At 39.4% G+C, this 12787-nt stretch overlaps 2 protein-coding genes across 3 annotated transcripts in view; one reads left to right on the forward strand and one right to left on the reverse strand.

Annotated features, from left to right (window-relative positions):
* Positions 1 to 5943, reverse strand: part of med23 (mediator complex subunit 23) — a 20495-nt gene extending 14552 nt beyond the window's left edge. The window contains exons 1-11 of one of the 2 annotated variants that reach the window (XM_020603684.1): positions 5768 to 5943; positions 5414 to 5445; positions 5016 to 5103; positions 4803 to 4927; positions 4499 to 4610; positions 3998 to 4096; positions 3693 to 3794; positions 3505 to 3574; positions 3166 to 3278; positions 2992 to 3087; positions 2225 to 2242 (exon numbers count right to left, since the gene is read on the reverse strand). In XM_020603684.1, the coding sequence (XP_020459340.1) occupies positions 2225 to 2242; positions 2992 to 3087; positions 3166 to 3278; positions 3505 to 3574; positions 3693 to 3794; positions 3998 to 4096; positions 4499 to 4610; positions 4803 to 4927; positions 5016 to 5103; positions 5414 to 5445; positions 5768 to 5818 (906 nt within the window). In that variant the 5' untranslated portion in view covers positions 5819 to 5943. The remainder of the gene's footprint in view (positions 1 to 2224; positions 2243 to 2991; positions 3088 to 3165; positions 3279 to 3504; positions 3575 to 3692; positions 3795 to 3997; positions 4097 to 4498; positions 4611 to 4802; positions 4928 to 5015; positions 5104 to 5413; positions 5446 to 5767) is intronic. The other variant, XM_020603685.1, reaches the window with a different exon arrangement.
* A 660-nt stretch (positions 5944 to 6603) lies between these two features.
* Positions 6604 to 11478, forward strand: il20ra (interleukin 20 receptor, alpha). The gene is made up of 7 exons (XM_020603763.1): positions 6604 to 6925; positions 8069 to 8192; positions 8555 to 8763; positions 8965 to 9140; positions 9231 to 9375; positions 9661 to 9797; positions 10239 to 11478. The coding sequence occupies exons 1-7, from the start codon at positions 6877 to 6879 to the stop codon at positions 11427 to 11429; spliced, it is 2031 nt and encodes a 676-aa protein (XP_020459419.1). The 5' UTR covers positions 6604 to 6876; the 3' UTR covers positions 11430 to 11478.
* Positions 11479 to 12787: the final 1309 nt, after the last annotated feature.

Below are 12787 nucleotides of genomic sequence, written 5' to 3' on the forward strand. Positions count from 1 at the left end.
AGGTGAGGAGGTGCTGTGTTGGGAAGAAGAAGAGGAACTGTGAGGCTGGCCATCGCTTCTCTTCCCCTGTCCCAACACACAAACACACACTCATACATGCCTGGACAGAAAGAGAGAGATGGAGGAGAAAGAGAGAAGGATCCACAGACACATCTTCAGCTTCTGAAGAAATTGGGATTTAATCTAATTTTTAATAGAATCTAATTTTTGTAAGGTAATGTCCTCGTATTCATTATTTCAGTACAGTCGCTAAGAACAATATGACACAGCTTTCTAATTATCATGGCAACATTTAGCACCACTTCATCTCATCACTGTTAAGAGGAACACTTTCACGTTAGGCTTTCTCCATTAACTTTGATCATTTTTTTGACTGGTATAATGGGCTTCTTAATGAGACTTACAGTTCACGTAGTGGCTCAGTAACAACCATCAAGGTACAAACTGAAGCAACCCAACAAAAAGCCTAAACAACCCTTGCCGCTGTTCATTACTGCACATCATTAACCACTGAGCACCACGCAACACAAGTCACGAGTCACTCACCCAGTCAGACAGCCAATCAGAAATCACAGCTGACCTGGGCAAAACACATAAAAATACAGAAAACTGAATGTGAGGTGCATTTGGCTCTGTGCAGGACACTTTGCCATGTCATCTATTTTTGAAGCTGCTGCTAATCAAAGCTGATGGTTCGTAATGACAAAAATATCCCAGCTCTAATCTGGATGAGCAAGAGCTTTTCTTTGGAAATTAGGTCCACATGTAAAGAAGTGGAGCTGGCAGAGGATTATGATTATAATGCAACTAACTGTATGACACAAGCCCACTTAGAAAAAAGTTTGCCAATGGGCTGCAGCAGCACAGCATCAAATGTAGGTTTAAACTGAAAGTATAAGGCATGACAGTGGGACTAAGCCATTTTTAAAATCCACCAAACTCACACTTCAGACAGTAATTCACTGATTACAGTTCACTGCTATGTAAACAGATATTTCATACTCTCTCTGCCTACTACTGTTGCTATTACACTCTCTGATTATTACATTTTGTTTCTTAAGGTATCCTGGCATGTTCCTTGCCACACTGATAAGCACCTGATTTACAAGAACATTCTCAAATATTTAATAAAACTACATAATAATTAGGTTTACTGCTACCAAAGTGAAGACCATTATTTGTTCAAAACAGTGTCGTTTTGCCCAGGCCTGCACTACAGAAAGAAGGTTAGACAGGAGGCGACCTCACTAACAACAGGCAAGGACTAGACTACATCCACACATGCAGTGCAGCAGGACTTGAAATGTCAACAGCAGGGTTTAAAGTCAGAAGTTTTTAATATCCACTTGTTAGCTGGAATTATAAACTGCATTTAAAGGCTGGAACTGAATACACTGAGTCACAAATGCAAACTACGATATAGCTAGCTTAACCAATACAGGGTTTCAAAATAAAATCTTAAAGCTTTAATAGATGAAAAGTGGCCATTAGTCCACAGCATTACAAATATTCATAAGAATATAGTAAATGAGGTGAATTAAACATTAACACTACAATCAAATCCAATGAGACAAAAACCCTAGTGAGAAACCGAAGCAGTAATGAACTGCTTAAGGCCTGAAAACATCAACAGCAACTGATGTACGTATTACATTAGCGATGACCAGCTAGTAATGGCTAATAGCATACTATAATTGATAAATAATTAACTTATAATAAACCAAGAATTCTATTTTTACTTATTTTGCCAAGTATACTGTCTATTATAGATAGTGTCAGCAGAAAATAATGGCCATATTCAAACAACACTTTTTTTGCTATTCTGTTCTATAGAGATATGGTAGTGTGCAAAGCAAAGCAGTGATGCTGAAAATGACACAAACCTATTTACTTGCACAACATGCTATTAGCTGAACAAACCATCCATAGTTAATGATAAATAGCCTGCCTGTCCTTTGATATCCGTTTACTGTCCTTCAGTTACCCGTTTGTCTGAGTAGTTGCCGGTGCTTATTTGCTCACATCTGTCTCTTTCTGTGCCACATACACCTATGAAGCCCTGCTGTGGCCATTTCATGCTCTGTAGCATTTCTCTTTACTTCAAGTTGTATTTTTTGTGACCAGTTTTCCCATTTCTAGGAAATCAGCGTATCTACAAAGCTAATCACCCAATGGGCTGGTTAGTTGGTAGGTCAGATGACCAGGAATAGAAACGACGACATACCTGGGCAATGTTCAGTGTCTAGAGAACGCATGGCAGAAAGAGACAAACACAATACATAACCAGAGAACAAAAGAGAAAGAAACAAAGAAAGAGAGTGGGGAAAAGGAGGGATAGAGAGAGAGAGAGAGAGAGAGAGAGAGAGAGAGAGAGAGAGAGAGAGAAAGTGGTGATTCAGGAGCTTGTCTGTTCAGCACAGTTAGCATCAACTCAGCCAATTCAAGCATACAAACCAGATTCTAGGTTATTTCTTCAAGTAAAGCAAATCCAATAAACAGCACTGATTATTGCTTTGTGTAAACAACAAAATGGACCCAATAATAACAGCTTGTCAAACTGTCAATGGCTGTGCTTAGTGAGCTGGGATGAGGTGAAACTGCATGACCCCAACACTGGTGTTAGAAAACTAACACTAGTGCATTATGGGTCAAGCTCAGAGCACAGGCTTGCTTTACATATGGTCTTATACTGTACAGTTGTGTTACCAGGAAACAAGGGAGGAGAGGAGTGCAAGGGAGAAATAGGAGAAACAAGAAATAAAGAGGCATATGAAAAAAGGTAAATATGAACAAACACAAAGAGCAGAATAACAAAAGACAAACTAATATATGAACAGGATGAGCTAGAAGAATAAGCCAAGGGAAGAAGGGGGGGAATAGAAAAAATGATAAAGGAAGGGGTTTGTGACAGTGGCAGGGGAAAATGATGGCAGGTAGAGGGCCTGGTAAACTGTGGAAGCAAAGGAGCAAAAGTAGAAGAGGTGGTCATACCGCTTTGTTGAGTCCTAACATGTTGCAGACCATGTCTCTTGAGTATGGCTGTTCTAATACATAACGCAGCAAGAAAGTCTGTGGCTCAAACAGGTCCTAAAGACAAAAAACAAAAACATTGTTAATGCTTCTGTTAGTGTGTGCACATGCATTAAAAGCATATGTATATGTTACCTTATCAAACGGCAACAAGCCTCTAAGAGGGAAGCGGAGAGTAGTGGGGTCTAACTTCCAGGAGTTACAGATGGCCCCGCTGTTATTCACTACAGGTAACAGGCTGCATCTTCCTGTTGATACACACATTCACACATTAAATTATTTAGATTTTAGACAGGTTTGAGTAATGCACAGGGTTATTTGGAAAGTTGACGCAACCTTTTCAGAGATGCAAGTACCAAATGACACAGGCACAGAATAAAAAGTCAGCAGGGTCCAAGTAAAAAATGCATTCCACTTTGCCATAAACAAGAACCCTTGAAAACAACAACTCCTGCTTTTCTGTGTCTCTCTTACCACAAATTGAGTTGATTCTGGCTGTAGGTCTGAAACTGTCCACAAAGTCTGATATCAAACTACCTAGAAGCTACAAATGGGAGCGAGAGACAAAGACAAAAAAAGAACAGACAGAAGAACCATTAAGAGGGAAAGTATTTTAGATATGCAGCAACACACACAGACACACTCATGAAACACACGCTTACCCAGTGTGACAGCTGTCCCTCTGGATACAGTTTTCTGATTTCTGCAATAGCAAAGTAGGCTGGCAGGAGGCAGGCATTTCTGTCCAGGATATATTGTACCACCTGTAATATACCATCCACCCATTATCTACACTGCTTATGTGAGAGAGAAACGGCATTTTGATTGTCTGTATGTCCTGCACATATAGTGAATTGATAAAATCTTTGATCTTATCCTGTAAAAAAGGTACTAAACAGATAAGAGTTAGTGTTCTTACAGAAAAGCTGCTCATAAAAGTCATCAAAGTGAAGCAGAAGACAAGTACCTCTCTGGCAGCCAGAAGCTGTGGGACTATAGCTGAGCTCACAGTGATAGGAATGGTCTCAATTTTCTCCAGAACAGTTTTCAACAGGTCCCGGACACCCTAAAACGCACAGACACGCAACCATAGTTTAAAGCAAGTCTCAAGACTACAGTTTTAACAAACATCTGCAAGGTTAACATGCAGAGAAAAAACTGCATTCACAATATATTTTGATACCTGAAAAGGAAGATGAATTCCTAGAAAAATGAGCATTAAATGAATTTGAGAGTAATTTGTAACAGCTTAACGCTGTCAAATGTTTGACATATTTTGAAATTTCCTGCTAGAGGCAAGACCTCTCCATTAACCTACAGTAAGTTAGGAGTTACATAGTCAGTGTGACCTCCAGCTGACAGTGGCAGATGAGTTCAGAAGAAATGTTCACAGCTACATGACCACTTAAAATGAGGTTAATGCTCTAATGCCAAAAGTAAAGTGTATGTGTGTTTGTGTGTCAGAGACCTTGTAGTCCACCCCTCCAATGATCTTGCGGAACAATTTAAAAGTTAATTCCCACAACTGAGTCCTCTCCCACTCCAAACTTTCTGAGCTTATTAGAGCTGCACACACCATCCTACAGACAAGCAGAGTCTCATTAGATTAATGATCAGGACAGATAAGATAGCACATAAGAGGACCAGCACAATATGTTTTTATCAGTGATAAGGATTTATAGACAAGACCTGACAGTAATACTCTCAATGAATGTGTAAGTGAATGCATACTATATGTCTGTAGGCTTTTGCAACTGTGTACATGTGTGTACCTGGGTGGTAACAAACTAGTCTCCACAGCCATTGCTAGACAATCATAGAGGAAGGAGATTCTTTTGGGACTGTGCTGGCTGTGTGTAAACCGCACTATCCACTGTACACACTGTTCATGAGACTCCTGCAGAAGGGAAGGGAGACGATTTTAAAAATCCAGTCAATCATATGTATCATCCTAACTGCATATGTGTGCCTCTGTATGTAGAGACCTGTGGTAATGTTCCCCAGTATTCTCTGAAGGCTCCAAGGCAACTGATCAGTTTGGTCCTCTCATCCTCGGGGGTGTCCATAACCATCCTAGAACACAACACAGCTGTAATTTTACTCTGTATGTTTTCAGTTTTATAGATCAAATTTATTTATATAGCACTTTAAAAACATCAAGTTGAACAAAGTACTTTACATGGGCAGAATAAAATCACAATAACTAACTAAAATAACAGGATCAGTGCAAAAATAAAAAAATAACAGACACACAGATGACATACACTCAATAAATTAAAAGGAATGCATCAGGCAATAACATTTCATTGATATTTCTGCCAAGACATAAAATATAACTCCAAAACAGTCCCTCTGGAGATTTGTTTGTTTAGAGTTGTCTTACCCAGCAAATGCCTCTTCTATCATCTCAGTTTTCTAAAAGGAGGAGAGGTGAAATAACATTGACAAACTGTAATGTGGGATGCAATAAAGTGTTTTAATGCAGAAAACTTAAACCCTAGCTGTTTTGTAGTAACGTTAAACACTGGTAATGTTAGCTCATAAATATTTAACGTTATATAGCTGGATAAGGCAGCTGTGTTTAGAAAAGCACTTGCTGTGTTGTTGGAATTAACGTTACTCATTTGCAAAACCACAGCTGGTTGATGAGGGAATGATAATTGAAAAAGCTAATTCTGTAGAAAAAGCTAACAAACGTTAGCCTAGAACTAATTTATAAAGGTGCAAATTACTGTACCACAACATCTTCGAAAATACTCTGTAGTTGAGTTTCCATCGAGAGCGCCATGCTTGCTTAAAAAAAATGCTAATTTACAGCGAAGCATTACACAAACAAACCAAAACTAAAAGCTAACAGGCACGGAATAAACGCGCCCGCTAGACGTGCAACAGCAAAATCAATCCGGAATCAAATCAAAGACACAGGCTCCACAGTTCCGCTTCATAGTGTCGTTATGACTTCAAACCCTCATGCTCTTTAATAATGACATATAATAGTATAATATATGTTCTACCGTTTCCAGAAATATCTACCACACTGCTTACGGTCGGCATGTCATTGTATTATCTATATTTTCAATCTAATATTTTGATCTATTTGCTATCTATAGCTAATATAATATGTGTTGAAGACAATGACAGTGGTTGCACATAAGTGGCCACTAGATGTCAATATGGATGTTGTTAATGAAAGCTCTTACTGTTCTGTTGTTACTCTGTTTTCTAATCGTTCTTGTTTTATATATTGCTTTTTGGAATGCCAGTCAAATGAACTGTAGTTAAGCTGTTGTGCAGAAGCAAATGTTTATGCAGGAGGGACCAGAAACTAATAGCTGGACCTCTTCTAAAACTCAAGGCAAGATAAGCAGGATTGCATTAAATAAAGAAAATAAGGCAAGGAATTAAAAATTATGCTTGCACATGTCCTTCTCACGTTTATAAATCATGAAAAATAAATTAATTAAAAGGACACACACATACACACATACGCACGTACACACAGGCCACCGCCTGCACAGATAAAATGTGCAAAAACAAGTGAGGCCACATTCCGTCTTCATACAAGAAACCCATTCGCAAAGTTTGTTTTACTTATCCTACCTGTTGAGGATTTATGGTCGGCTGTCCAGCTACTTCGTACTAATCCCCAGTTTGTTTACTTCCTCTTTGAATGTGTGTACTTTTCTAGCCGAATCGTTTTAATCGTGCTGAGTAACATCTTGGTACAGACAGGTCTACTGGCGGAGTTAGGTGCCGGAGCCTGCGGGGTTAGGAGGAGAGCCAGGAGGCTGCTGCAGGCTGAAAATGTTGGTGCTTTCTGTGAAAACATGAGCACTACATGCAGACATGTGGACTGTGTTAGTTTTGCTGAACCTGGGGGCTCTGCATTGTACAGGTATGGTTGTCTAAAACTAATAGAGTATTGTTTCTCCTAAATTATTCTTTGCTCTCTTCTTAACAGTGACGTATTCCCATTATAGACTACTACAAGTTGCAGATGTTATATCAAGCATTAAACATACTACTTTAGGTTACTTTGTTTCCATTAACGAAACTGGTTGTGTGTGTTTTTGTAGTAGAAAGCTGTACAGTATCGCTGTAACAATTAGTCACTGGAAACCATAACTTGTCTACACACACTGTTTGGAATAAGGTATCAGGTGAAATGCTGTATTCTTTAAATCACCAACTGTTTTGAATATATCTGTGGATATAATCTGATTGTTTTTAAATTAAAATTAATATGTATGTATATTTCATTTGAAATAAGTTAAAACCACAGGTGGATCGTTTTGTCCAGATAGCCTAATTTTATCATGTTTATCCAGATTAACCTTTATTACAGTCTGCATTTATGCAGTTTGCATAATGTTTGCATAATGCAAACATTATGCAAACAAATCAATCTATGGTGCCTTATATAAGCCCAAGGTTATGCATAGCACAGTAATAAAGACAATATACTGACATTAAGCAAACACCAAGTATTACAATAACAAATATTACTATGCACACAATTGCGAAGGCTTTGTTTAATCTGCATCTGTATGTTCTGTCTGTCTGCGTGATGCTGTGTCACTGACCTAGAAAGTCCTGTATGTATGTGTGCATAACCTGAAAATTAGTCATGTGTGCTACAGTGCATTCTGTTCAGGTTCAGTTGATATAGGTTCAGTAGTTCAATGAACTGTGGTTTTCCTTTTTTATATTATATAAAAATTAAATTCAGACATACTGGTTATATTTTACAGTGTTTAACTGCTCACTGTATATGTAGTATAGTAGTATCAAAGCACAACACATTCTGACAGATTCTGTCTTTTACAGCGATAGTCTTCAGTTGAGTTATTAAGTAGTTTTGAGGTATCGTAAATAATACAGTACAAGAGGAAGTTCAAAGGTCAGTCAACCAGCCTGTGAGATGGTGATTGAAAAAAAAGCAAGGAAACATTCATTGTAATGGCAAGCTAACATTAGCTTGTATTAAATGTGTCTCTTGTCTTTCTCAGTCTCAGTCTTTCAATCTCTTTCTTCTCAGTCTCATCCTCTCCTCCCAGCCCCAATAACGTCAGCTTCTCATCAGTGAATCTAAGGAATGTCCTGCAGTGGTCCCCAGGGAGTGGCACACCAGATGACACACACTTTACAGTGCAGTATGCCATGTATGTATATGTACATTTTGAAGCTTAAATAAAAATGGACAATAAATATATTGACTTCATGTTGCAAATCATGTAGGGTGTTTCCTTTTTGGCACATCTTTCACTACCCTGGACTTTCCCTGCCTAATTAAAGCTGAATAGGCCTTTCTCCCTGTGTCTGCGTCGGTTGGATGGCAACTGATGATTCGCTGTGGTGACCCCTAATGGGAGCAGCTGAAAGCGGAAGAAGAAGGAGTTCTAAATCTTATTTAATGCAAAATTTAAATTCCTCACTTGAGAGGGAATTGAACAAGGTGGTTGTTATTGTTCCAGTTTATGCAGGGATTCAGTTATTCATTATCTGGGTGTCTTGTCTTTTCCAGTTATGGGGACAGCGTGGAGAGCAGCAGAGGAAGACGGATATACTGGAGAGAGGTGTCGCGTTGTACGGAAATAGCACAGAACTGGTGTGATCTGAGCAATGAGACATGGGATCAGGAGCAGGGATACTACGCCAGAGTTCGTGCTATGAGCAGGAGAGCATCTTCCAAATGGGCCTTGACACAGAGAAGATTCGACCCAAAGTCAGACAGTAAGTTAGAGTGACATCTGAACTTGTATGCTGAGTCATAAATACACAGAGGGGAAAAGCTTGACCACATACAAACAGTTGAGTCACAGATTTTAATTAAGAAAATACAAAAAATTGTTTTTCTTAACTTTAATTTTGTATGACCTAAAATTGACACTGACATTTCGACCAAAACATGATCATTTTGGTCTGTCTGTACAGCTAGTTTTGGTCCTCCACTGGTTTCTGTGGAAATAGAGAACAACAGTGCCATCATCACTCTGAAGGGACCAATGAGATATCAGCCTAACAACCACACCGCCGTCATTTCCATGGCAACCTTCTACCCCCACATGACCTACAACCTCTCTGTTCACAATGCCCGCCGCGGCAAGACAGTGAGTAGACGTATATGAACCGGGAGTCCTCATGTTCAGTTGAACCAGTTATAGATGAATCTGTGAATTGTGTGCATGTGTGTTTTGTAGCATCATTTCCTACTGGAGTCCAGTCTGTACAAATATCAGCTGATGGAGTACGACACAGAGTACTGCTTCTCTGCCAAGGCCAGATTCCTCTCCATGCCCATCCCATGCAGGTCGTCAGCATGGCATTGTTTAACCATGCCTCAAGGTATATTCACAGTGTGCGTGCATTAGGGAGAATATGTTGGTCCCTGTTAGACAGGTGGAAGGGAATGTGCCTCAACGTGATACAGAATCGAAAGAAGATTGAGTTACTCATAGGTTGCTTTTGTCTGAGCCATTTTGCATTGTTTGTGTATGAGTCTGGACATTTCCTCAATGTTTTTAGCTTCATAACAGTGCATTTTAGAGTTTATACATTGAGTTTTGATATGGCTTGGAGGGTGTTCATGTATATTTGTGTGATTTGCTCCTCATTTCCATTTCCCTCCAGACCCAGTGATTGGCCAGCTGCAGAAGATGGTTTGGGGTATAGCTGTTCCAGCTTTGTGCATGTGTGTACTTGTGGTGATTGGCTACTTTCTCCATAACTACCTGACAGGGAAAGACCAGAAAAAGCCATATATGCTGGTAATGCAAACACACACACTGGCAATTGAACTACATTTTCTATTAATGTAACAAAGAATAAAAACCACTTGTGGATGTTTTAGCCACATAGAGTCTTGCCATTTAATACAATTTCAGTTTAAGGCTAGTGTTACAAACTGGACAGTAACATTTTAAAGATGTGAACATTTACCATGCAGTCTAAAAGATACTATTAAGGTACATTATAAGAAATGAATGCAATGTTTCCCAAGCTTGACGCATGCCAGGGTTTAAAAGTCAGGAGATCTCGGTCTCTACTCATACAACTTTTACTTTTTTGCAATGCTAAATAATTGGAGTGAGGGATCCTTTATAAACACTGACTTTCATGACACCTCAGGCAAGTCATGTCAGTTTCTAATGTCTCAAAAGCTTATGGTCAATCTTTTAACGCCACACTCCTTTTCCTTTAACCTACAGAACCCACACCCTGTTCTCCCTCTCCCTACATCCACCATATGTCCTCCTGACAATCTAAATGTCATCGTCAACATTGTCATCAAAGATACACCATCACACACAGACAGCGCCATATCAGACTCTGCATCCCCCAAGCATCAGCAGCCCATCGCAGATCCCCCACCAAGATACTCCCCCCAGAGGTCTGAAACACCCCCAGAACCCCAGGGACCCTGGGAATATTTGCCCACTGACTATGGATTTGTTGGCGTTGCTCCTAAAATCTGTGTTGTCAGGGAAGAAGATACAAGAGAGGCAAGGCATGACAGAGGAGACAAAGGGGATCATCTGACAAGTAAATGCCAGAGATGCATAGCAAGTGACAGCTATGAGCAGAAAGAGTGGAGAGTTGAGGATTGTCAGGCCACTGAGGTTTACAGTCATCAGGTAAAGCCCGGCCTCTGGCAGAACCCGATCCACACATGCATGCAAACACACGCACAGACACGGTCACAGTTAAATTCACTTTTACTGACTCAGGAGTCATCACAGTCTTTTCAGCGAGCAACCGAGGATGACAGTGAGGAGGACAGAGATCCTCCAGGGTTATTTATAGACAAAAACCCACAAACTGGCCTCTTTCATATTCCTTTAAATCTACAAATTCAGAAGGAGGTAGGAAGTGTGGAAGACACAGAGGGAAAGATGAGAGAAAGAAGACATGGAAAGATGAATGAAGGTGTAGAGAAGGGAAGCAAGAGTGAGAATGTACCTTTTCTTTCTGCTTACCTCTCCAATAGCGTCAAATACATGCCTAACTCCCACACTGACCAATCAGATTCCTTACCAGATGACTATGGTGTTTTGAGAGTGGTACACAATATAACGGAAGATGAGGATGAGGAGGAGGAGGAGGGAGCTATTTGTATTAACTGGGATCCTGAATTAAGGAAACTGGTGCTGCCAGAGATGGCGCTAGACTTCAAGAAGGAGGGAGGCTTGGATGGGTTGATGGGGGAGAAAGAGAGTGAGGACTGGAGTGGTGGTGAGGATGAGGAGGTGAAGACCAGGGAAGATGAGCTGAGGCTGAAAAATGTGGTTGTCCGACAGCCGTCTGAGGAAGAGGCGGAGGCACAGAGAGAGAAGGAGAAAGGTGGGGAGATGGATGATATTTTGACTAAATGGGGGTTGGTATTCTCAGTGGACCAGTAAATGATACTCATTAACATATTTACCTCATTAGTACAATAACACTCTTCTCATGCACTTAAAAATTTGAAAATGATTAAAAGAACACACAAAATCAGTTTTATATAATATACATAATAAAATCAAAGGGTGATAGATAATGGATGGATGATAATATTGATTTCTTAAAAGCACTTAAATACTGTAGTAGTAACTTTTATATCTGTGAATGGTGTTGCTTTATTATCATCAAACTCTCAGTTTAGTAATCAACAGATCACACTAATCAATATTAAGTAATCAAACTAGGATCACAATGGAAGGAAATAATTTTTATATATTTACCTCAGTTTTGATCAAAATATTTGTATTTTTATTTTTAAGTAATCAAACTAGGATCACCATGGAAGGAAATAATTTTTATATATTTACCTCAGTTTTGATCAAAATATTTGTATTTTTATTTACATTAATATGAATGTATTATTATTTGTAGGCCTACTCTTCTTGTGTTTTTTTTTTTTAATTATTATTATATGTTTGTATAGTGTGTGTGGTTTAGTCAGCACGACACCACATCTCACTCCAACAACGCACTAATGGACTGTTCTGGCCTGGTTTCTGGAAACGTGTTTACCCAAAACCAGCATTCAAAAAATGAAGTTAAAAAGCTCCTGTGGTTTGAAGTAAAATCCTATAAAGAAATGTTTTACAGTGCAGTACGCCTATACAGTAGATGTTCCATGTGTATAAGTACATATGTGTTTTAGCTGATAACATTGTTTGGCAGTGGCCGCTGTGGGTGGATTTGGTTTAACCTCATTCCAGGTGAAGCTGTTACTCTAGACTGTTCTGGGGTGACAGTATTGAAGTGGGTAGAGCAGTCGTCTCCCAACCGGAAGGTTTATATCTGTCAGTATGTGTCAATGTTGACTGAGCTTTTGTACTGAAGAGAGGGACAATCAGTCAATATTATTCTGCGCCATCATATTTTATTTCTTTTTTGACCCCTGTGAACATTCACCTTTGAGCAAGCATCATTTTTCATCTTGTTTTTCTGCTTTTGTGTGCTTCATGCAGCAGTTTTATTTGTGTGTCTTGTCTGTCAGACATCACTATCCTGCCACTTCTGCATTCCATTGGTCTCTCCTGAAGCTTAAAGTCATTAAAAATGGGCAATGATTAATGCACTTTTCCAACTTTGTTATTCAGACAAATGCCACATCACTGTGATCGTTCCTCTTTCTCTTTGTTTGTTGTTCTGCCCTCATGAACTGGTTACTACTATAAACAATTCATATGTGAAAGATTAACCATCTCCACCTGTGATGGCTCACTGGCTCATATGGGGAATTTCTGGCAGTGAACTCCTGGAAAACCTC

Source organism: Monopterus albus, unplaced genomic scaffold, assembly GCF_001952655.1.
Source record: "Monopterus albus unplaced genomic scaffold, M_albus_1.0 scaffold62.1, whole genome shotgun sequence".
NCBI lineage: Eukaryota > Metazoa > Chordata > Actinopteri > Synbranchiformes > Synbranchidae > Monopterus > Monopterus albus.